This window comes from Ictidomys tridecemlineatus, chromosome 11 (genome assembly GCF_052094955.1).
Source record: "Ictidomys tridecemlineatus isolate mIctTri1 chromosome 11, mIctTri1.hap1, whole genome shotgun sequence".
Classification (NCBI taxonomy): domain Eukaryota; kingdom Metazoa; phylum Chordata; class Mammalia; order Rodentia; family Sciuridae; genus Ictidomys; species Ictidomys tridecemlineatus.
This window is the reverse complement of record NC_135487.1, coordinates 10,909,056-10,931,028: the sequence shown is the minus strand read 5'-3', so window position 1 is coordinate 10,931,028 and position 21,973 is coordinate 10,909,056. Positions and strand designations below refer to the sequence as shown.

Genomic DNA, 21,973 nt, shown 5'->3' with positions numbered 1-21,973 from the left:
CCACCAGCGCAGGTGTGTCCACAGGTCACGCCTCCAGGACCTTAGGCTCGGGGTCTGCCTCCGCCACCTCGCTGGTGTATCCTCACAGCCTCTGCCAGCACCTGGGGGCATTTTCGCGGGTCGTATCTGCCCGTGGGAATCCGGCAGGTGTGTGTCCCTTCCTTCCTTGACATTTACCCGGCAGTGCCACATTGTTCTAAGTGCGTGTTCTTGTCTGATCCTCACAATACCCAAGCATGGCTGACGTCACTGTCATCCTACAATTTAGGGACTGAGGCCCAGAGGGGTTAGGAGACTGGCCCGTGGCCCTGGAGAGATGGAGGCAGCCGGAACCAAAGCGCAGCGTGCGTCACCACCGCGGCGTGCAGCTGGAGCTGTGCGTCGGGGCTGTCCCCTCTCCGGGACCCCGGCGTGCGCCCCAGGCGGCGGGCTGGGACTACAAGTCCCGGCAGCCCGGGCGCCGCGCGGACGTGGGCCGCAGCCGGGGCGGGGCTTGGCGGCTGCACACAGACTGCGGCAGCTCCGAGCCGCGCCGCCGCCGCGAACGCAGGTGCCCGCCGCGTCCCGCGCCCAGCCCGCGCCCAGCCCGCGCCGCCAGGACCGCGCCCCGCCGGGGCCTTGCGCACGCCGGGCCGGCGATGAGCGCGAGGAGCCGACATGAGCGCAGGTGGGTGCCCAGCCCCGCGCGCCCGGCCCGCCCCGCGCAGCATCTCCGGGGGCGGTGGAGGCGACACCCTCACCGTGGGTTTGCGACCCGGGGAGCGGCCCCGAGGCGGAGACCTTGGGCCCCCTCCTCCTTAAGGACACCCGTCCTCAGGCCTTGCCCCAGAGGCCAGAGCCTGGGATGGCGCGGCGACGCCGGCTCCCTCCCTCCCTCCCTCCCTCCTACACCGTGGCGGGGCTGCCCGGTCGTGAGGGGCCGCGGAGGCGCCCCCTTCCACCAACTGGGATCCAGCCTGAGTGACAGTGTCCAGGTGGGGAAAGTGGTGCACCACCCTAGGCCCTCGGGGCCTCTGGGCAGGTAATCCCCCGGACTGAATGAATGGGGTTGGGGAAGCCAGGGCTCCTCAGTGACTGGCTAAGTGTCGGGGGGCACAACCCGCCCCAGATCCCCTACCTCGGGCCTCCAGAGGAAGCCTGTCAGCACCAGGCCCGAGGACCACACCCTCCAAGGTCCCCATCAGGGGCACCAGAGCCTAATTCCACCAGCTGGGAATGAGGCCCATGGAGCTCTCCTACCCAGATGGGCAGGCAGCTGCAGCCCTCTCAGTCTGCCTCTCCACACCTCCTCTGCAGCCCCCAGCCCGAGTGCATCCAGGTGAGAAAGGGGAAGGAGAGGCGGGGTGCTGCTCAGTGGTGCAGTTCTCGCCCAGCACACACAGGGTCCCGTCCCAGCACTGCAAGAGGAAAGGGCGAAAGAGGGAAGATGGCCCCCAGACTCCAGGTCCAGATATCATGCAGAGTCACCAGGCTCTAGCCTGGTGATGACAGGGGCTCCAGGCCCCAGGGACCACAGTGAGGTGGGAGGCAGTCGCCCTGGGCCGTTGCCAGGTCATCAGCAGGAAGCGGGGGCTTCCGCAGGAAACAAGAGGTTCCCAGATGGTTTTGACTCTGGCCTTTCTGCTCTACACAGCCGGCGTCACGGCTCCAGGCCTGTGAGCTCAGACCATGTCCAGTCTTGGCCACTCATACCTGCGTGACTCTGTACATGCGAATCAACACCTTTGGGTTTCTTTTTTTCACCACCTCTCTCTGTGGTATTTTTAGTTGTAGATGGACAATATCTTTATTTTATTTATTTATTTTTACATGGTGCTGAGGATCAAACCCAGTGCTTCACACCTGTAAGGCAAGCACTGCACCACTGAGCTACAACCCCAGCTCCTCATTCTCTTTTATTTAATTTTTTGCAGTGCTGAGTGTTAAACCCGGGCCTTGGGCGTGCTAGGCAAGTGCTCCTTTGCTGAGCTACCCTCCCAGCCCTCAGGCCTTATTTTAAACGAGGTGTTTTGTTTTGTTTTGGTGGTACTGGGGATTAAACCCAGGATCTCTGAGCCACACCCCCAGCCCTTTAGAGACAGGGTCTCACTGAATTGCTGAGGCTGGCTTTAAACTTGGTTCCTCCTTCCTCAGCCCCCTGAGCTGCTGAGATTACAGGCACGCGCCACCGCATTTAAAGGAAGTTCTGATCTGTATTTTCCGTGTGAAGATGGACTGAAAGAGGAGTGTATTCTTTCACACCCACATTCCCAGGTTTCCCTTTCAGGTTATGTGACCCTGGACAGGGAGCCCCATTCCTCAATTTCCCCAACTAGTCCGTCCCTCCGTGTTGAAGCGCGTAAAGACAGTGAGCCAGGGCACAGAAGCCTCGCGAGCCCTCGCCATTTGGCGGCGGTTGCTCAGGACAGCAGGAGCAGGCATCTCTGGGACAGTTCTCACCCCACCCAGGCTGCAGGAGCCTGCTCTGGGCTGGCCCGAGCTGGCAAGAGCTCAGCTGCCTCCCGCCTCCGAGCTGCCAAGCTGTGAACAGAGATGAACAGCCCACTCCAGTGTTTTGACAGGTGTCCTGCGGGACAGTGGGCCCTGGGCTTGGCCCTTGCCAGGACTCCAGAGAGTTCCACAGATGTGACTTCCTCCTCCTGCAATTTCCTCCCCCACCCACCCACTTCCCAAGGTTGACTGGGAAGTGTCCTAGGGAAATGGCGAGTACCGTGATAGACTGAAGGAAGAACTTCCCAGAGGGAAGGAACATAAAAGCCCTTTAGGAAGAGGTTGGAGCCTGTGTGCTTCACAGGGCTGGGTGGTGTGGCTGTTGGCACCATGTGTGGCCACCGTGGGCCCGGCTGGCAGCAGTGGGTATGGTGGGCAGTGTGGGCTTCCCGTCTTCAGGGGCTGGTGAAGGGTGAAGTCAGGCCAGCACAGCCGCTTCTTTCCCTTGCCCGAGATCGCTGCAGCTCTTGGCTTGAGGGCTTCTGGCACCAGAGGAGCTGTGGAACAGGCCTGGGGCAGGGGCACAGCTCTGGGTTTCAGCCTAGATGATGGCAAGGGAAGGCTCTGTCTGGGAAGTGGGCCAGAGAAGCCACACCCCTGGGCAGGGAGCGCCACCTGCCAGGCCTGCAGAACCTCCGACACCTGCTGTGGTGGCTGCTCCGGCTTCCTCTGCACCAGCTGCACACAGGGTCCCTGGGGTCACCACCCTAGAGATGGGCAGCGGAAGGCCAGAGACACCCAGGCCCCTGCCTGTGAAAGCCAGCTTGCCTGGTGGAGCCAGGAGCGTGACTAAACGTCGACTCAGGCTCTGGGTGGCGCTCACCCCTGAGCCGCGTCTCCAGCCCTTTCTATGTTTCACTTTGACACAGGGTCTCACTAAGTTGCTTTTGGGCCTAAATTACCCAGGCTGACCCTGAACTTTGCTGTCCTCCTGCCTCAGCCTCCTGGGTTGCCGGGATTATGGGCATGGGCCGCCGTACCTGGCCCAGGAGCACAGTCTATGACGAAGACGTGGCGGTGACGTGAGGCTCTGCCCTGCACCTCCAGCTCCCAGACTGTGAACCAGGGACAGAAGCAGCTCCCGCTTCACAGGCCGGGGGAGGTGTGCCCTGGTGACCCTGAGGTGCCCTTTCCCCGACGCCATAGAGGTGCCCCGGCACAGCCATGGAGGGCAAGAGACTGCCCACCCTGTGCCGCTCGGGAGCCGGTCTCAGGGGGATCAAGGGCTTTGGCAAAGCCCAGGTGGGACTCCAGGGCCAACCGTCCCAAAAGAGGCAAGAAAAGCTGTGGCCTTCTGGTGGCCAAGGACCTGCAAACCTGGCCCTGCAGACACGTGTTCTGAATGCCCTCCGCCCCCAGGCCCTGGAGGAGAGCAGAGGCCGCAGCTGTCCCCTTCTGCAGATGAGGGAGGGGAGGAAAGGAGGCTCTGCCCCGGCCAGCGGGCCCCCGCCGCGTGTGAGTGTGTGTGTGTGTGTCTGTGTGTGTCTAATTATGTGTGAGAGTGTGTATGTGTCTGCGTGTGAGTGTGTGTGTGTGAGTGTGTGTGTGTGAGTGTGTATCTGTGTGTCTGAGTGAGTGTGTGTGTGTGAGTGTGTGTGTCTCTGTGTGTCTAATTGTGTGTGAGAGTGTGTATGTGTCTGCGTGTGAGTGTGTGTGTGAATGTGTATCTGTGTGTGTGAGTGTGTATCTGTGTGTGTGTGTGTGTCTGAGTGTGTGAGAGTGAGTGTGTGAGTGTGTGGGCACTGGCCCCCTGGAGACCAGCCTCTCTGGAGCCAGGCCTGCTGCCATTGCTCTGAGTCAGCCTGCGCTGGGAGGCCTGGGTGCCACAGGTGGGGCCTTGGTCCACCTGGTTTCTGAGTCATGGTTTGACCGCGGCCGCAGGGGGCTCGGGCTGTGTCCTGTTGTCTAAAGGTGTCCCCATGAGCCCGCAGCCCAGGATCGGCACTGACCCCGGCTGCTCCCTTACTGGTGGCCCTTGTGCCGAGCCTCCACCCTGAGCTGACCCCAGGGTCTCGCCAGGAGAGTGAGATGAGACATTCCTGGAGGCTCAGCTGCCCCTGTCACCTGCACAGCGCTCAGACGCCGTCAGCTGTCCGTTCTGTTCTGAGCACCACGGTGGCTGTGACCGCCCTCGTTCCAGGAGGGCTGGGGAGCTGCCCCGCGCCCAGGGAGCCCAGGGCCTGCAGTGCCCTCGAGTCCTGCAGCACCAGTCTGGGGAGGGGACTCTCAAGCGCTCTCCTGGGCTCGCTGGGCCGTTGTGTCCTGAAGGAAGGAAGCGCTTTTTATCTCCTCTTGCCTCCACCCACGGCTTCTCGGGGGTCTGGCACGCTGGAGGGTGAGCAGGGGGCCGGCTTTGACCTGAACCTCAGCCGCCAGGGAGAGGTGAGCCGCCACCTCAGGGTGGACCAGACCCCGGAGGCGCTGGCTGGAGGCCCACCCCTGCCCTCGCCCACCTGCTCCTCCGCCATCCCCTTCTGGCAATGAGCCGGGTGAGAGTGGCCCCCCGGCTTGTGAGCGCAGGTCTGCGGCTGTAGCCGTGGCCAGGAGGACAGCAGGCAGGACAAGGAAGGGGCCCAGTTCCCTCCAGGTGCTGGCGCCATGGTTACCCACACCCCGGATTCTCTTTCTATCAGACAAATAAACCCCTTGTTTAATTAAAAAACAAACAGAGAAACCCAGCTTGGGAGTCCGCCTGCCTGGTCCTGCGACCTGGAACTACCATGTACCTGTTGAGTGATCTTGTGACAAGTTACTGAACCTCCCTCAGCCTCTGCTTTTGTACAGAATGGGAATGATGATCACGGTTCCCTAGCAGGGCTACTGTGTGAACCAAAAGGACCAGGAGCAGAGCCCGTGTCTGATGAGTCCTTGGGGAATGGTGGCAGGCATGGGGTGTGTGTGTGTGTGTGTGTGTACACGTGTGCGCTCGCTGACAGGGATTAAGGGCCTCAGGCATGCTCGGCCAGTGCTCTGCCCCTAGCTCCCCCCTCAGCCCGACTATTAGGTGAGTGCGCTACCACTTGAGCCACATCCCCAGCCCTCAGCCCGACTATTAGGACAATTTGCTGGACTCAGGAAGCTGCAGAAGCCTGAGGGTCAGTTGAGGCTGGGCAGGTGGGACCCCAGCAGCTGTTTGGGACTCTGGCTTGTTAGGAAGAAACTTAGAAGGTCTCATATTGGGGGAGTGCAGGTTGAGGGGAACCCAGAAAACCAGCCTGCCCACACCTGCCTGGCTTTCGGGGCCCCTTAAGGAACTTTCCAGAAGCCCTTGTGAAGTGTGGGCAGCTGCCCAGCGCCGCGCTGCCCCGCCCCTGCCGAGAAACTGATTCTGCAGGTGTAGGGAGGGGCCCAGCACCTACATGTCCTTCAAGGTCAGAGAAGCCCAGCCCCTTGGGCTCCACAAGACCCTCGGCCCTCTTGCTCTGAGAGCCCAGCTCAGCAGCAGGGGAGGCCTGGGAGGACGAATTCCGGCAGCAGCCTCAGCTGGCCGTCTGGAGGGACAGCCAGCAGGCCAGACGATAATCAGTCCGGACTCCTCAGTGTCTGCTCACTCCAGGCCTGGGCTGGGCATCAGGACCGACAAGGACAAGTGGCCCTGACCCCACCTTTGGGGTAGGGCAAGTGAGGATAGAAAGAGGGACACTGAGTCCCCACAGGCTGACAGCCGGCCATGGGGCTCAGGGCGCTCAGAGGCCCATCCCCTGTTCTGGGTCATACCCCTTGGAGGTAGCCGACACAGGAGGAAGTAAGACCCTAGTTAGGAACCAGCTGAAGGAGCTGGGGATGCAGCCCACCATAAACTAAATAAAAACGACAACAGAAGCTGGGCCCAGCGGCACATCCTATAATCCCAGCAGTTCAGGAGGCTGAGGAAGGAGGGCCCCAAGTTCAAAGCCAGCCTCAGCAACTCAGCAAGACCCTGTCTCTAAATAAAATGTAAACAGGGGTTGGGATGTGGCTCAGTGGCTAAGCACCCCTGAGTTCAATCCCGGGTACCAAAAAACAGAACCAGCGGAACAGGCAGGGAACAGGCCCGGGAAGACCTGGGCTGCGGGATTTGTCTGGCGGGGCTGGGGGCTGGGGGCGCGGCTCTAGCACGGCACAGAAAAGGAGCCCCAAAATGACCCTTCTCCTTTCTGCCTCCAGACAGCAGCCCCCTCGTGGGCAGCACGCCCACCGGCTATGGGACCCTGACGATAGAGACATCAATAGATCCCCCCAGCTCCTCAGCTTCATCCGTGGTACGTGGCCCAGGGCGCGGGGGACCGGGGACAGGGGGCGGCAACGCCCAGCCCGCCCCGCACGGCTTTCGCGTCCAGCGCCGCCCTCTGCCCACAGAGGCTCAGCGGCTACTGTGGCAGTCCATGGAGAGTCATCGGCTATCACGCCGTGGTCTGGATGCTGGCCGGGATCCCTTTGCTGCTCTTCCGCTGGAAGCCCTTGTGGGGGGTGCGCCTGCGCTTCCAGCCCTGCAACCTGGCCCGCGCCGAAACACTCGTCATCGAAATAAGAGACAAAGAGGTGAGTGCCCGGCAGCTGGCGCCGGGACGGGCAGTGGCCAGGCCGTGGTGCCGGATGCTCGGGTTCCGTGGGGCACCAGGCCCGTGGTCCTCTGTGGACGGCAGCTCTTCCTCCAGAGCCTTGGGCGGAGGGGCTGGCTGGGCTGGGCGCACCTCTAGTCTCCCCACCTGGCTGGGGAGGGGGCGGGGCGGGGCCTCTTCCAGGGCTGAGTCCGCGCCTCTGTTCCAGGATAGCTCGCGGCAGCTCTTCACTGTCCAGGTGCAGACTGAGGCCATCCGGGAGGGGAGGTGAGGCAGCCCCGTTGCCCCTTCTAGAAGCCCCCACTCCCTCTGCCCCTCCCACAAAGGCTCTGGTGCCTCCATCCCAGCAAGGGAGGCTGGCTCTGTGGTTTGGGGAGCTCTGGGGACAGCCCCAAGCTGCAGAGTAACCCCCAGCTCCTCCCCAGCCTGGAGCTGCCCCCACAGGCCCAGGCAGAGGATGGCCGGAGCCAGGTGGCTGTGGGGGCAGCCCCAGAGGGCACGTGGAAGGACACCGCGCCGCTCCACAGGCGGCAAGAAGCGGTGAGTGGACTCGCTGGGTTCTGGACAAGTCCTCGTCCCTCTCTGGGCCTCACTTTCACCATGTGTCCAGTGGGAGGGTTGGGCTCCATGTTCTCCATGCACCTCCCGATTCTGTCTTCCCCGAGGAGTGGGTGCCACCCCCTATCCAGCCTCTCCTTCCTGTGACCCTTTTCCCCCTGCCCTGCCTCCCTCCCTCGCCCCCACTCACGGCCCCTCACGGGACCAGGGCTCCCTCCTACCCTGCCTCTCCCCTGCCAGACGCAGGTGCTGCGGTACTACGTGTTCCAGGGCCAGCGCTACGTCTGGATGGAGACCCAGCAAGCCTTCTACCAAGTCAGGTAGGAGCCAGGCCGGTGCAGCCCATGTCCTTCCCCAGAGCAGGGCTGGCCCAGGGGCGGGCAGCAGCCTGGCTGGCCCAGGCACCCTCTCGGCCCCAAGGAAACCTTGGGAAGGTTACTGAGCTGCTCTGGGCCCTGGGGCCTCTGCCTGTAAACTGGGGGGAGGTCACCCTGGCCTCCTGGGTCATTTTGAAGGGGTAGTGTAGGTGAAGCCCCACACCGCCTCTGGCCCGGGTGCTTGCCCTGCTGTGAGCCTGCCTAGGACTCTGGGCTCACCATCTGCTTGGGGTTCTGACCCACCTGCCAACAGGCCCTAATCTCAGTCTCAGAGGCAGAGCCCCAGATGAGGTTCGGGACAGGGAATAGTCTGGAAGGTGATCCTGGTGGCGCTGGGGAAGGGGCACCAGGAGGGGATGTTGTTGGGCTGTGGCCTCTCGGGCACCTCTGGGGATTTCCTGGGATCAGTGTAGAGCATGCATGCACCTTGGGGTGCTGTCCCCCAAGGAGGGAGGGCGCTCCTGACCATTTTGGCTTGTGGCAGCTCCAGGGAGCTCACTGCCACACTCGGCCACCTGGGCCCCGTGTGCTGGGGAAGCCAGGAAGGTCCTCAAGGGAAGACAGGTGTGTGCCACTCTGCAGGGACAGGAGCAGGGCTGGGGCATGGGTGTCGCGTGGAGCGCGGGCACTCTCCAGTGCACTCTGTCATGTAACCCGCCGTGGCCCTGTGAGGTGGGTCCCGTCACTGTCCCCGTTCTGCAGATGAGGCTCAGGGGTTTGGTGACTTGCACAAGGTATCAGCGTAGATGATGTTCGTCACTGAGTAATAGCTACCCTGTCACCACTAACACCACCACCATCTCTCGCTGTGCTTCCTTGGTGAGACGGCAGAGGAACGAGGGTGCGCTGAGCCCAGAGTTCCTGACGGAGCTCCTTCCTGGCGCTCAGCAAGGGCCTAGAGTCCCGAGTCCCCAGCCTGTTGGGGACGGGGGGATGCAGAGCTCAGGCCCTATCACCTACATGAAGGTCCTCTCCCCCATCCAGCCTGCTGGACCGTGGCCGCACCTGTGACGACGTTCACTGCTCCCGCTCTGGCCTCAGCCCCCAGGAGCAGACCATGAGGTAGGTGGGTGCTGCCCGGGCCACTGCCCAAGAGCTGGGACCTACCTTGCCCACCTTCCATCCAGCTGCCTTCTTCGGGGAGCTGTGTGACCCTGGGAGGGTCCTGCAGCCGCCGCCCCTCGTGACAGCCTGGCCGCCTCCTCTTGTAGGAAGACCGTGTACGGCCCCAACGTGATCAGCGTGCCCGTCAAGTCCTACCCCCAGCTGCTGGTGGAGGAGGTAGGCCCCCGTGCCCCTGCTCTGGCGCAGACTTGCTGCGTGTCCTTGACCCAGGGCTGGCCTCCGCTGGGCCACTGTCCCCTTCTTGGTAGCGAGTCCCCTCAGACCCCAGTCAGCTCAGCTGGCAGGAAACCAGGTCAAGGACTTGGAAGTTCCCTCAAGGCTTGGGGCAGCCATGGGAGGCAGCCCACGGGGAGGACGGGAGGCAGGTCCCCACGGTCAAACAGCTGCCCCTGGAGCCTGGTGCCCTCCTGTGTGTGGTCACAGCATGCGAGTGAGGCCAGACGCTCTGTGTTCACGGGAGGAACCGGAGCTCAGAGCAGGGACGGGACGTAGCCGGGGTTACTCAGAGACGAGGAAGGTCAGGGACCTGGACACATCTGACCCTTGGGCAGACCCCATGAAAGAGGGCAGCCTGCGGTCAGGCTGAGAGACACGGCAGCCTTCACCCCGCCCGCCTGTGCCTCCGGAAGGCCTGGCTTTGTCCTGTGGCCCAGCTGCCCTGGCCCCGGCCCTCACGCTGCCTCCCGTGCCTCCCCCCAGGCGCTGAACCCCTACTACGGGTTCCAGGCCTTCAGCATCGCGCTGTGGCTGGCCGACCACTACTACTGGTACGCGCTGTGCATCTTCCTCGTGTCCACTGTGTCCATCTGCCTGTCCCTCTATAAGACCAGGAAGGTGAGCGGCGTGAGGCAGGCAGGGGTGCGGGTGGTCCCCGCAGGGCCGCCACCCACCCACCTCCTCTTGTCCCCATGCCTACAGCAAAGCCAGACCCTGAGGGACATGGTCAAGCTGTCCGTGCGGGTGCGCGTGTGTCGGCCTGGAGGAGGTAAGGGGCCAGGGCCGGGTGGGAGGCTGGTGGCGGCCGGGGCAGCAGCCCTGCTGAGCCTCTGCCTGCCCGCAGAGGAGGAGTGGGTGGACTCCAGCCAGCTGGTGCCCGGAGACTGCCTGGTGCTGCCCGCCGAGGGCGGGCTGGTGCCCTGTGACGCCGCCCTGATCGCCGGCGAGTGCGTGGTCAACGAGAGCTCCCTGACAGGTGAGCACCGGCGGCGGCCTCGTCCTCCTTCCCGTCCCGCCTCTGCCTGGGGCGCAGGGTTTGCTTGCAGTGGCCTGTCCTCCTTCGTTCGAGTGACAATCCTGGCTTCAGCCCTGGCTGACCCCACGCCACTGAGCGGGTGGCTTGACCTTGTGTTTCTTCTCCTGGGAGAGGGGAGTCGTGGCCCCTGGACAGGAGGGGCTCCCCGTGTGTGTGAAGAAACGCCCATATTCAGGGCTTGAGGACCCCCAGGCACCTCGGAGGACATGGCGCACAGACAGGGCGGGGGTCCTGTTCACACCGCTCCCAGAGTGGCCCCAGGGAAGGCTTCCGGGGGTCCTTCCAGAACTGTCTCTGCGTTGACGTGACCTCCTTTGGTTGTCGTGTGAGATCACGCTCTGTGCTCTGTGCTCCCGGGTGACACACGTCCTGGGCACTCGTGCACACACACACTTGGCCACCTGGAGGCCGCAGGGTGGGCGGATCCTGACCAGCCCACCTGGGCCACGGCGACGAGTGTGGGATCGTGGGTTTGTCCCCACGAGCGGCCTTGTCGTCTCTCCCCCTGAGCCCGGGCTCTCCCTCCGCAGTGCGCAGGATCTTGGGTGGCGCTGGACAGAGCTGACTAAACCCCCGCGTGGTGATGTTTTCTGAGCGGTGCTCCTGGCTGGAGGGGTGTGTCAGGCTGATGACTGGTGTGATGTGGTCATGCTCTCCCTTTGGCCTTCGCGACTGTCCACACCTGTCTCATCCACCTGCCTCTTAGGGGACAGAGCCAGAGCTTGGGTTGTCCCCAGGTCCCTCCCAGAAATGTGCACAGAGCAGGTGCGGGCAGGCGTTCCGTGAGGGATTGCTGCTCTACCAGGCAGCCTCCCAGGGCCCTGTGTGAATGACCTTTCTGATTGGAAAGTTCCAGCAGGGGCTGGGGCTGGGGCTCGGCCGTGAGCGCTCGCCTAGCAAGCGCCAGGCCCTGGGTTCGACCTTCAGCACCACATATAAACAAATAAAATAAAGGTATGGTGTCCCTCGGCACCCCACCCCTGCCCAGCGCTCCCCAGCATGGGACCGGGCAGCTCTTCCTGTCGGCCTCGGCGTCCTCCTCTCTAAACGGGACAGTGATTTCACACCTGGTTACAGTTACCCGAGACCCAGGGCTGGTGGAACGATCCTGGGCATGGTGCCTGGTTTTGGGGCGGGAGGGGATGGCCCTAAGGGCCTCACACGACGTCCTTCCCAGGGGAGAGCGTGCCAGTGCTGAAAACAGCCCTGCCCGAGGGACCCAGGCCCTACTGCCCGGAGGCACATCGGCGGCACACACTCTTCTGCGGGACCCTCGTCTTGCAGGCCCGGGCCTATGTGGGACCCCAGGTCCTGGCGGTGGTGACCCGGACAGGTACATGTCAGAAGGTGGGGAGGAACGCTGGCTCAGCACCAAGGCACAGGCAGAGCAGGGCCCGGAGCCCCCCTCCCCCAGCTCTGCCCCCGCTCCGCTGTGTCGGGCAAATCCCACCTCACTGGGCCCTCGGAGTCCCTGTCTTAGCAGAAGTTGGGCCCGACTGTGACCAAGTCCCCAGGAGCCAGCAGGGAGGTTATAAGTGCTGGAGGGGGAGGCACATGGCAAGCAGGAAAGAGTCCAGAGTGCCCCCCCCCCAGCGACTCTAAGGCTGGGCAGGAGGATCCAAGTTCAAGGCCAACCTGGGGAACTTAGTGAGACCCTGCCTCAAAATAAAAAAATATGAAGGGCTGGGGGTGTGGCTCAGTGTTAGAGCATCCCTGGGTTCAATCTCAAATTCCACGAAAAAGCAACCCGTGGGAGGCCGGGCTGGCCCGTGAGCATCACATCTCAGCACCCCAAGGTGACACGGGTGGGTGGGGGCTCGGGAGACCTGCCCCAGCCCACGGTTCTCCAGCCGTGGCTTCCCCGCCTCTTCCCCAGGGTTCTGCACGGCGAAAGGGGGCCTGGTGAGCTCCATCTTGCACCCGCGGCCCATCAACTTCAAGTTCTATAAGCACAGCATGAAGTTTGTGACTGCCCTCTCTGTCCTGGGTGAGTGTGCCCCTGCATCCCCTCTGCTAGTGGCCCCAGCCTGGGTCCAAGTCCCACTTACTACAGAGCACGGTGGCACACGCCTGTAATCCAGTCAGCTGGGAGGCTGAGGCAGGAGGATCATGAGTTCAAAGCCAGCCTCAGCAACTTAGCGAGGCGCTAAGCAACTCAGTGAGACCTGTCTCTAAGTAAAACACGGAGTAGGGCTGGGGATGGGACTCAGTGGTTGTGTGCCCCTGAGTTCAATCCCTGGTACCTCCCCGACAAAAAAGGGCTAAAGGCTGGGGATGTGGCTAGGGTAGGGCACCCTGGATTCCAGCCCCAAAAACCTGACCCCCTCCCCGCCTCCGCAGCTGTGCTCGGCACCGCCTACAGCATCTTCGTCCTCCACCGCAACCGGGTAAGCCCTGGGCCGGGCGGCGGCGACCAAGTCTGCCCACGCCTGCCCTCGGCGCTCACAGAGCCTCCTGCAGGTGCCTGTGAGCGAGATTGTGATCCGAGCCCTGGACCTGGTGACGGTGGTAGTGCCACCCGCCCTGCCAGCCGCCATGACCGTGTGCACACTCTATGCCCAGAGCCGGCTGCGGGCACAGGGCATCTTCTGCATCCACCCGCTGCGCATCAACCTGGGGGGCAAGCTGCGGCTGGTGTGCTTCGACAAGGTGGGCTGCAGGCGGGGCCGAGGGCGTGGGGATAGCCACGGGCCCCACAGGGCTTCCGCCAGGCCTCCTCACCTGGGCCCAGCAGCCTCGGGAAGGCCTGGCTCATGCTGGGTCCCCCTGAGGTGCACATGCTCGGAGGCCCCTGGCCACCCGCTCCCACCTCACCCGCTCGCGGTCTGGTAGATGAAATGCCCAGGGTCATCTGTTCACTTGTTCAAGATCCATTGAGGACCTACTGCGTGCCTGGGTCCAGCAGTGACCAGCCCAGACGTCCTCACAGACACACATACCTGTGTGTCTCCACCAGAATAAGCAAAGCAGGACACTCTGAGGGCTTAAGGAGGGAGCATGGGACATCTGATGGGGGCACGGGGGACAGCTCTAGGGAGGGCGGGGGAGGAAGGGTCCTCCCAGCAGCAGGGCCCGGTGAGCAGTGGGCGAGACCAGGTGGGCAGCACCCCGAGCAGCAGAGCCGAGGCTGGACATTATCCCGAGGGTGTCAGGGGCCAAAAGCTACGTGAGGGGCATGGTCAGGCTCACACAGGCCCCAGGCTGGTGCAGGAGCAGGTGCGTGGCTGGGCAGGCGGAGCCCGGCACGGCGAGGGCAGCACTCGCCCCGTGGTCATTCACCCAACAATGGGCAGACCGGCATGCTGCCCAGAGCCAGCCGCTCCCCCGGGACCTGGGAGCAGACGCTGGGGCAGCAGGGAAGTCCCATGTGGGCCCCGAAAGCAAGATCCACCTGGAGACGGGAGGATGGCTTCCGGGAGGAAGCGCAGGGTGGCCGCTGGCCCAGCAGGAGCCACACAGGCCAGACCAGGGCACAGGGGCTCCTCTGGCTCCAGCTCTGGCTCCCGGGTCCCCATGGCACTGCCAGGCTGGGGTGGGTGCCACCAGCAGGGCACAGCTCATCCCAGGACTCGCCACTGTCCCCGCAGACGGGCACCCTCACGGAAGACGGCCTGGACGTGATGGGGGTGGTGCCCCTGAAGGAGCGGGCCTTCCTGCCGCTGGTGCCCGAGCCCCGCCGCCTGCCTGTGGGGCCCCTGCTCCGAGCACTGGCCACCTGCCACGCCCTCAGCCAAGTCCAGGGCACCCCAGTGGGTGACCCCATGGACCTCAAGATGGTGGAGTCTACGGGCTGGGTGAGGAGGCACGCCTTGGCGCAATTGGGCTGGACGACTCACCTCACGCTCACTCGGGTCTCCTGGGGCGGCCTGTTACAGCCACGTCGCGGTAACAGCGGGGCCTGGCGCTTAGTGTGGCCACAGGTGGGCACTGAATGTGGCCACAGGCGGACGCTGAGGTCCAGCCTTTGTCCTGTTGTCCTCCCTGGCCCTCCTACGCATGCTTAAAACCTATCCCCCAGGGAGGGAAGAGGCCAGTGGACATGTGGAATAACTTGTCCAGGTCACCTGACGACTTAGAAGCCACAAAGCCAGAGTGTGAATTTGAGTCAGCCAGACTCCAAAGCCCACGCTCTTAACTTCTGTACCATCCTGTCTCCTGTGAAGGAAGTCTTCCAGGAGTCTAACTTGAGTCTCCCCTGCTGCCTGGCTCTGTGGGCCAGGCCCCTGGATGCCAGCCTTCTCTGCTTGCCTCCCAGGTTCTGGAGGAGGGGCCAACAGCAGACTCGGCACTTGGGACTCAGGTCTTGGCAGTGATGAGACCCCCACCTCGGGATTCCCAGCTGCAGGGACCGGTGAGCTGGGGGGGGGTGTCTGTGTGGTGGGGCCTGGGGAGGGCTCCGAGCCAGGACCTCAGCTGTCCCCCCGCCTGCAGGAGGAGCCTCCGGAGCCAGTGAGCATCCTCTGCCGCTTCCCCTTCTCCTCTGCTCTGCAGCGTATGGACGTGGTGGTGGCCTGGCCAGGGGCCACTCAGCCCGAGGCCTATGTCAAAGGCTCCCCAGAGCTGGTGGCAGGCCTCTGCAGCCCTGAGACGGGTAAAGGGGACGGGTTGGGCACTGGCACAGAGTGAGTCGGGTTTCCAGCCTCTGCCTGTCCCCCGCTCTGTCCTAGTGACACCCCTCTCCCTGCAGTGCCCTCTGACTTCACCCAGATGCTGCAGAGCTACACTGCTGCTGGCTACCGCGTTGTGGCCCTGGCCAGCAAGCCACTGCCCATCGCACCCCGCCTGGAGGCCGCCCAGCAGCTGACGAGGTGACCCGTGCGGTGGGCAGCCCAAGCCAGGGAAGATGCCTCTGCCCGGTGACCGGGAAAGGGGAGTGGGCCACCAGGTAACCTCTGACCTGTCCTCCCACCTCCAGGGACACTGTGGAGCAGGAGTTGTGTCTCTTGGGGCTGCTGGTCATGAGGAACCTGCTGAAGCCACAGACGACACCGGTCATCCAGGCTCTGCGGAGGACACAGATCCGCACCGTCATGGTGACAGGTACCGGTGGCCTCAGGGCTTGGCTTGGGAGGTGGAATCAGCTCAGTCCTTGGCAGAGGGAAGAGGTGCCCCGTGCCCCCTCCTGGGGCATCTTTTGGGGGCCAGGCCATTTTCAAACCTTCTGTGGATCTCCATGTCTCAGGCCCAAATGTCACCGCCATCCCCACTTCCCAGATGAGGAAACCGAGGCTCAGTGGAGTGACCTCCTGTGAGCCCAGATGCGGAGTCGGTGCGGGTTGCAGCCCAGCCACTCACCCGCCCGGTGACCTCTGAATCCCCGTGTCCACCTCTGAGAAGTGGGGGTGATGGTGTTACCCCAAAGGCTGTGATGCTCTCGGGGAGCAGAAGAGATTCTGAGCAGAGGAGGGCGGCGGCCGCTCATTAGCCATGTCCCTGGCACCCCAACTGTCACCACGCACGCGCACACACACACTCACACAGACTCGCACACACACTCACTCACACACACACTCACACAGACTCGCACACACACTCACACTCACACACACACTCACACATACTCATACACACACATGCTCACACAGACTCACACACACATGCTCACACAGACACACTCACATTCACGCACACTCAAACTCACACACACACACACACACACACACTCAGGCATGCTGTTCCACGAGCCAGGAAGCACCCAGTGTCTGAGGACCCCGAGCCCAGTCCTGTCTCCCCAGGGACCCCCCAGTGCCCAGCTCTACTGGGGAGGAGGCAGGTCCAGAGGCGTCTGACCTGCTGACGTGTGAGGGTCACGGTGAGGATGGCCCTGGACAGCATCAGACTTTGACCTTCCCTGCTCCTGCCAGGGGACAACCTGCAGACAGCAGTCACTGTGGCCCAGAGCTGTGGCATGGTGGGCCCCCAGGAGCACCTGGTCATCATCCACGCCACCCACCCCGAGCGGGGACAGCCGGCCTCCCTCCAGTTCCTGCCCGTGGAGTCCTCGGCAGCCGTGAACGGGGCTACGGTGAGACTGGCCCCTGGCTCTGAGTCCACCACCCTCACCAGTGACCCAGCCCTGCGTCCCCCGACCCGTCCCAGCTCTCCAGGGTGGGCAGGGGGGCTAAGCTGAGCTCCCTGGGCCCCCAGGATCCTGTCCAGGCTACGAGCTGCACCATGGAGCCAGAGCCCCGGCCCAGCCACCTGGCCCTCGGCGGGTCCACCTTTGGCGTCCTCAGGAAGCACTTCCCCGAGCTGCTGCCCAAGGTAGGGCTTCCCCGAGTCCCCGGCCCCCACACTCGCCACCCCGCCTGGCTGGCGGCTGCCTCAGCCCTGCCCCTCGCTATGCCCAGGTCCTGGTGCAGGGCACCGTCTTTGCCCGCATGGCCCCCGAGCAGAAGACAGAGCTGGTGTGCGAGCTGCAGAGGCTTCAGTGAGTGCCAGGGCGGGCTGGGCACGGCCCGCGGTCCCCGCACCCCTCAGGCCCTAGAGAGTGCCATCCTCGAAGCATCCGCAGCCCTCCTGGGTCTCTTGTGTCAGAAGCCCCCGTGGCTCTGCTCAGTCCTCTGCAGAGAAGGAGGTGCCCACCCTGCGCACCCTCTCCGTCAGGTACTGCGTGGGCATGTGCGGGGACGGCGCCAATGACTGCGGGGCGCTGAAGGCAGCCGACGTGGGCATCTCACTGTCCCAGGCCGAGGCCTCGGTAGTGTCGCCCTTCACCTCGAGTGTGGCCAGTATCGAGTGTGTGCCCATGGTCATCAGGTGAGCCGAGGGGCTGGTGGCGAGGGTGGGGCACACCCTTGGAGCCAGCCTGGCCCCTCATGCCCGGCCCCTGCTACCTAGGGAAGGCCGCTGTTCCCTGGACACTTCGTTCAGCGTCTTCAAGTACATGGCCCTGTACAGCCTGACGCAGTTCATCTCGGTCCTGATCCTCTACACGGTGAGCACCCGCCGCCCAGGTCCAGAGCAGGCACACAGCGGGGCCGCTGGGAGCCCCGCAGATTCTCTGTGGCCTCGAGCCTTGGCTCTGCCACTCACCAAATCAGGCAGTGGGACTGACACAAGGTGGAAGCCCTGGGCATGGGGCCTGGCGCACAGTAGGTCCTCATGTGCTAACAACTTGCCCCTAATTCTGGGAGCTCCCAGTCTGCAGGGGAGACGGAGGCAGAGCCCAGGCAGGGGACAACCTGCAGATGGGGCAGGGGTCCGGGCTGCCCCAGATAGCAGCTTTTTGAGCAGGGGCCACTCGCCCGGTGCTGAGCATGTCCTTTGTCCCCCAGGAGTGAGGGTGTGTGTGGCAGTGCAGTTCTCGTATCTGTGTCTGTCCCCACGTCCACCTTACAGCTGGGGGCGACAAGGCAGAGCCCAAGCCCCCCTGTCAGGCTGGGGGTCCCCCACCCTCAGGTTTAGGCAGACTGAGGGCCGGACAGTGCTCCCCACATTGGGTTGGGGGCTCATCCTAGAGTAGGGGCTGTGTCTCCCCGAGTCCTGGCCCCTCAGATGGGAGGGCAGGGTGCCTTTGCCGTCATTCTGTCGCTGGGGACGGCCCTGGAGCTGGACTGGGCCAGGTCTCAGTGGCCCCTCTGTCTCCCTCACCTGCCACAGATCAACACCAACCTGGGTGACGTGCAGTTCCTGGCCATCGACCTGGTCATCACCACCACCATCGCGGTGCTCATGAGCCGCACGGGGCCGGCGCTGACGCTGGGCCGGGTGCGGCCGCCAGGGGCGCTGCTCAGCGTGCCCGTGCTGAGCAGCCTGCTGCTGCAGGTGGCCCTGGTGGCTGGTGTGCAGCTGGGGGGCTACTTCCTGGCCGTGGCCCAGCCTTGGTGAGTGGGGGGCGGAGGGGCTTCCCCCATCTGGCCCCTGCCCGCTCCACTGCACACTTACCCGGACCCCGACTCCCAGGTTCGTGCCTCTGAACAGGACGTTGCCCGCGCCCGACAACCTGCCCAACTACGAGAACACCGTGGTCTTCTCCCTGTCCAGCTTCCAGTACCTCATCCTGGCCGCGGCCGTGTCCAAGGGGGCGCCCTTCCGCCGGCCGCTCTACACCAACGGTGCTGCTGCGGGGTGGGGTGGGGGGCCGGCTGGGAAGGCAGATGGGGGGCCTCTGAGTGGAGTGTGGGTGTGCGTGGGTGTGCGAGTGTTCCAGGGCATGGCTCCCTCGCTGACGGACTCCCCCACCCCCAGTGCCCTTCCTGGTGGCCCTGGCGTTCTTGGGCTCTGTCCTGGTGGGCCTCATCCTGGTCCCCGGCCTCCTGCAGGGGCCACTAGGACTGAGGAACATGGAGGACACCTGCTTCAAGCTGCTGCTGCTGGGTCTGGTCGCCTTCAACCTCGTGGGGGCCTTCATGCTGGAGGTGGGCGGCCCTGGTCCGGGCAGGGGGATGGGGGGGGGCTCGGCCGGCAGCCCCTTCACACCCTGCCGCCCGCAGAGCGTGCTGGACCAGTGCCTCCCACCCTGTCTGCGGCGGCTCCGACCCAAACGGGCCTCCAAGAAGCGCTTCAAGCAGCTGGAGCGGGAGCTGGCTGAGCAGCCCTGGCCGCCGCAGGCTGCTGGCGCCGTGAGGTAGTGCAGGCTGTGGGCGCGCTGGACACTGGACACTGGACACTGGACTTCCCTGCTTCTGAGCCACCGACTGGACCCGTCTCTAGAGATGCCACCGCCATCGCCCCCCACAGCCCTGAGGTTGGCCGTTTTCACACTCCTGTCCGAGACAGCCTGGCCCACCTCCTGCCCCTCCCCGGAAGTGCTGACTGTTGTCCCCCACTTCTGACCGTGCCGGGTAGAGACGGCAGCCACCAACTCCATCTGGACCTGCTGTCAGTTTAGCCAATAAAGTCATGATATTTTCCTGGCTCGGCCATGCCTGGCTCTACTTGAGCACTGGACCTTCCTGCTGCCCAGGAGGACCCACACAGCCCCTCTGCTGCCCAGATCACGCTGCACAGTCCCCGCTGGTCCTCCTGTCATCCTCTGTGTGGAGCCGGGGCTTGTACACGGTTGAGCATTTACACACATTGCCCTCCAATCCTGCACTGCAGGGACTGTCCCCACTTTACAGATGAGGGACCTGCGGCTTAGAGGTCAGGAGTGGGGCCAGAGCCCTGAGATCCAGCCAAGCTCTTGGCTCCCCTGTTCCCCTTTGGGGGAAAGGAGAAAGGGCAGCTGCCATCCCTCCCCCTCCCCCACCTGCCACCCCCACCTTCTCCCCCCACCACCCACCCGGGGTGTCTGTGGTCCAGTCCCTCCCTCAGATAAAACCAGGCTCCAAGCCCACTCCCCCAGCCAGAAACACGCACTGTCCCCCCCCCCCCCCGTTGGCCAAGCCCCTCTGCTTTGGAGATGCAGCTCTGCCTGGCTCCTGGGCAGCAGAGAACAGGAAAGAAGGCCGCTTCCTGCCTTCCAGAGGCCCCTGCCAAGCCCATTACTGGAACCCCTGGTGCAGTCCCAGCTGCCCTTGTAGGAGCTCAGTACATGTTGAGTCCAGCTCGGGAGAAGGAGGGTGGGTGTGAGACGTAACGGGACCTCAGGCCTATGCCAGGCCTTCTGCATCTGAGCTGAGTCCCCAGCGGGCCACAGTTCAGGGTGAAAGATTTTTTTTTTTTTTTTGTAGTTGTGTATGGACAGAATGCCTTCATTTAATTTATTTTTTCCTTTATTTTGTTTATTTATATGTGGTGCTGAGAATGGAACCCAGTGCCTCACACATGCTAAGCAACGCTCTCCCACTGAGCTATAGCCCCAGCCCTTTGTTTTTTGATAACAGGCATTGAACCCCGGGGGTATTTAATCACTGAGCCATGGCCCCTGCCCTGGGAGGGTCTTGCTAAGTTGAAGGCCTAAGTGGTTGAGGTTGGCTTTGAACTTGAGACCCTCCTGCCTCAGCGTCTGGAGTCGCTGGGATTACAGGTGTGCGCCACTGCACCCAGCTAGAAGATGGTGCTTAAAGAGCCTTGGGCGGACATGGAGAGACCTGGTCAAATTCCTCTCCTTCCCTTAGCAGCTACCAGACATGGGCCAGGCCCAAGGCTAAAGCGGGGAACAAATAAAACAGTCCCAACCTAGGGGGCTTCGGTTTCCCCTCTCCTACCTCAGAGGGATTGGGGTTGACGGTAGGGAAGGCCAAGGGAAGCCAGGGCGGGCTGGGGACCTCTGCTGTCCAGGTGGGGGCAGGTACAGATGCCCACCTTGGTTCATTTGACAAAGGAGCACTGGGAACAGACGGGCACAGGACATGTTGGGTCCCTGCCTAACAGGAACTGAGGGGAAGGAGCAGGGCACAAGTGGATAAGGTGGGCAGTCCGCGCCCCTATCAGGGTGTTTCCGCTCGCCTCCCAGCCTACACCCCAACGGTCATCCCTGCCTCAGGCCTAGGCTCTCGTGAACAGGCAGGGCAGGGCTGAAGACTGCCCCAGAGGCAGGGGACCTATGACCCCACCCCCACTACCCAGCCCTCTCTCCTGGGAGGATGGGTACAGGCTCACTCTTCAGTGGAAACTGACCTGCTGCTCCCAGCCTGGCCCTGTGCCCGGTGAGCAAAGACTGAAGATGAGCAGGGACAGAGCTCATCTGGGCCTCCATGGGACCCAGGCGGGCTCATGGGGAAGGGGACAAGACACAGGGCAACCAGACATCGGTAAGCAGCACAGCAGTTAAGTTGGAGACCCTGTCCTGAGGAGAGAAGGGAGGCTCTTCTGGGGGACGGGAGAGGCTGGACCTGGTAGAGAAGGTGGACTTGGTGGAGAAGCTGGACCTGGTGGAGAAGCAGTGGGGAACAAACAGCCTGAGCAAAGGCCCAGGGGCAGGAGCGGGAGGGGCTAGCCACAGGAGGCAAAGCCAGACCATAATGAAGGGCAGAGTCCTGGGAGGCCACAGGAGAGTTTAGCCTCCATCCTGGGTACCATGGGAAGCTGGAGAAAGGCTCTAAGTACAAGGGGGCCGCGGCCAAGGTGGGAGGAAGACACAGATGAGATTGGCTATCCAGGCAAGAGGAACCAGTGAGAGACAGTGGACAGGACTGCCAAGGATAGGTAAGAGGGGCAATTGGCTGGGCACTGGATTGGAAGCCAGGCTGAGGGCAGAGGAAAAAGTCTGGTTAATGGGAGGACGGATGGGATCCCCTAGGGACTGGGAATGCCTTCCAGGGACATGTCTGGGAGAGGTTTGGGTGTTTGTTGGATCTGAGGTGCTTTGGGGACATTCCCGGGGCCTGGCCCAATAGCCAGTGGGACACCAGGACCTGGTCAGGGCTCCTCAGCCATTTACAAGAGCCTGCCCCGGGCCAGGCTGGAGACCGGCTGCTGCGCGGGAGGCGTCCAGGGAGACTGGGCGGCCGCTGGGGAGCAGGGAGCCGGGAGGGATGCCAGGCCCGTCCTGGGAGCCAGCGGGAGCCCGGCTGCGCTCCAGCAGCCTGGCCTTCGGTCACTCCTCGCGGAGGCTTGGTTTTCTCCTGAGAAATGGGGTGACACCCGCGGGGCCCAGCGCCGGGCGAGGCGCCGCGACGAGGCAGAGGCGCTCTGCGCGGCTTGCGGCGTTGGCCCGACGTGAGCCGCTCACCGGCGCCTCCGCCCCCGGGGCCTCCCCGAGAAGGGGGCCAGAGCCCCGAGGGCGCTGCGTGGCGGCGGGA

At 63.6% G+C, this 21,973-nt stretch overlaps 1 protein-coding gene across 2 annotated transcripts; it reads left to right on the top strand.

The window, feature by feature from the left end:
• The first annotated feature begins 530 nt into the window (after positions 1 to 530).
• On the top strand, positions 531 to 19,202 carry Atp13a2 (ATPase cation transporting 13A2). 2 transcript variants are annotated; one of them, XM_078025390.1, is made up of 29 exons: positions 531 to 667; positions 6,637 to 6,731; positions 6,829 to 7,011; positions 7,240 to 7,298; positions 7,457 to 7,571; positions 7,830 to 7,909; positions 8,951 to 9,028; positions 9,178 to 9,247; positions 9,791 to 9,925; positions 10,010 to 10,076; positions 10,152 to 10,283; positions 11,521 to 11,676; positions 12,220 to 12,330; positions 12,684 to 12,730; positions 12,804 to 12,992; positions 13,931 to 14,137; positions 14,599 to 14,694; positions 14,775 to 14,934; positions 15,031 to 15,151; positions 15,259 to 15,383; positions 16,208 to 16,368; positions 16,491 to 16,607; positions 16,694 to 16,773; positions 16,950 to 17,102; positions 17,184 to 17,280; positions 17,946 to 18,169; positions 18,249 to 18,400; positions 18,608 to 18,703; positions 18,779 to 19,202. In XM_078025390.1, exons 1-29 carry the CDS (start codon positions 658 to 660, stop codon positions 18,874 to 18,876), a joined length of 3,414 nt encoding a protein of 1,137 aa, XP_077881516.1. In that variant the 5' UTR covers positions 531 to 657; the 3' UTR covers positions 18,877 to 19,202. The 2 variants fall into 2 exon arrangements, with proteins under 2 accessions (XP_077881516.1, XP_077881515.1); XM_078025389.1 differs by having other exon boundaries at positions 18,534 to 18,703.
• Positions 19,203 to 21,973: the final 2,771 nt, after the last annotated feature.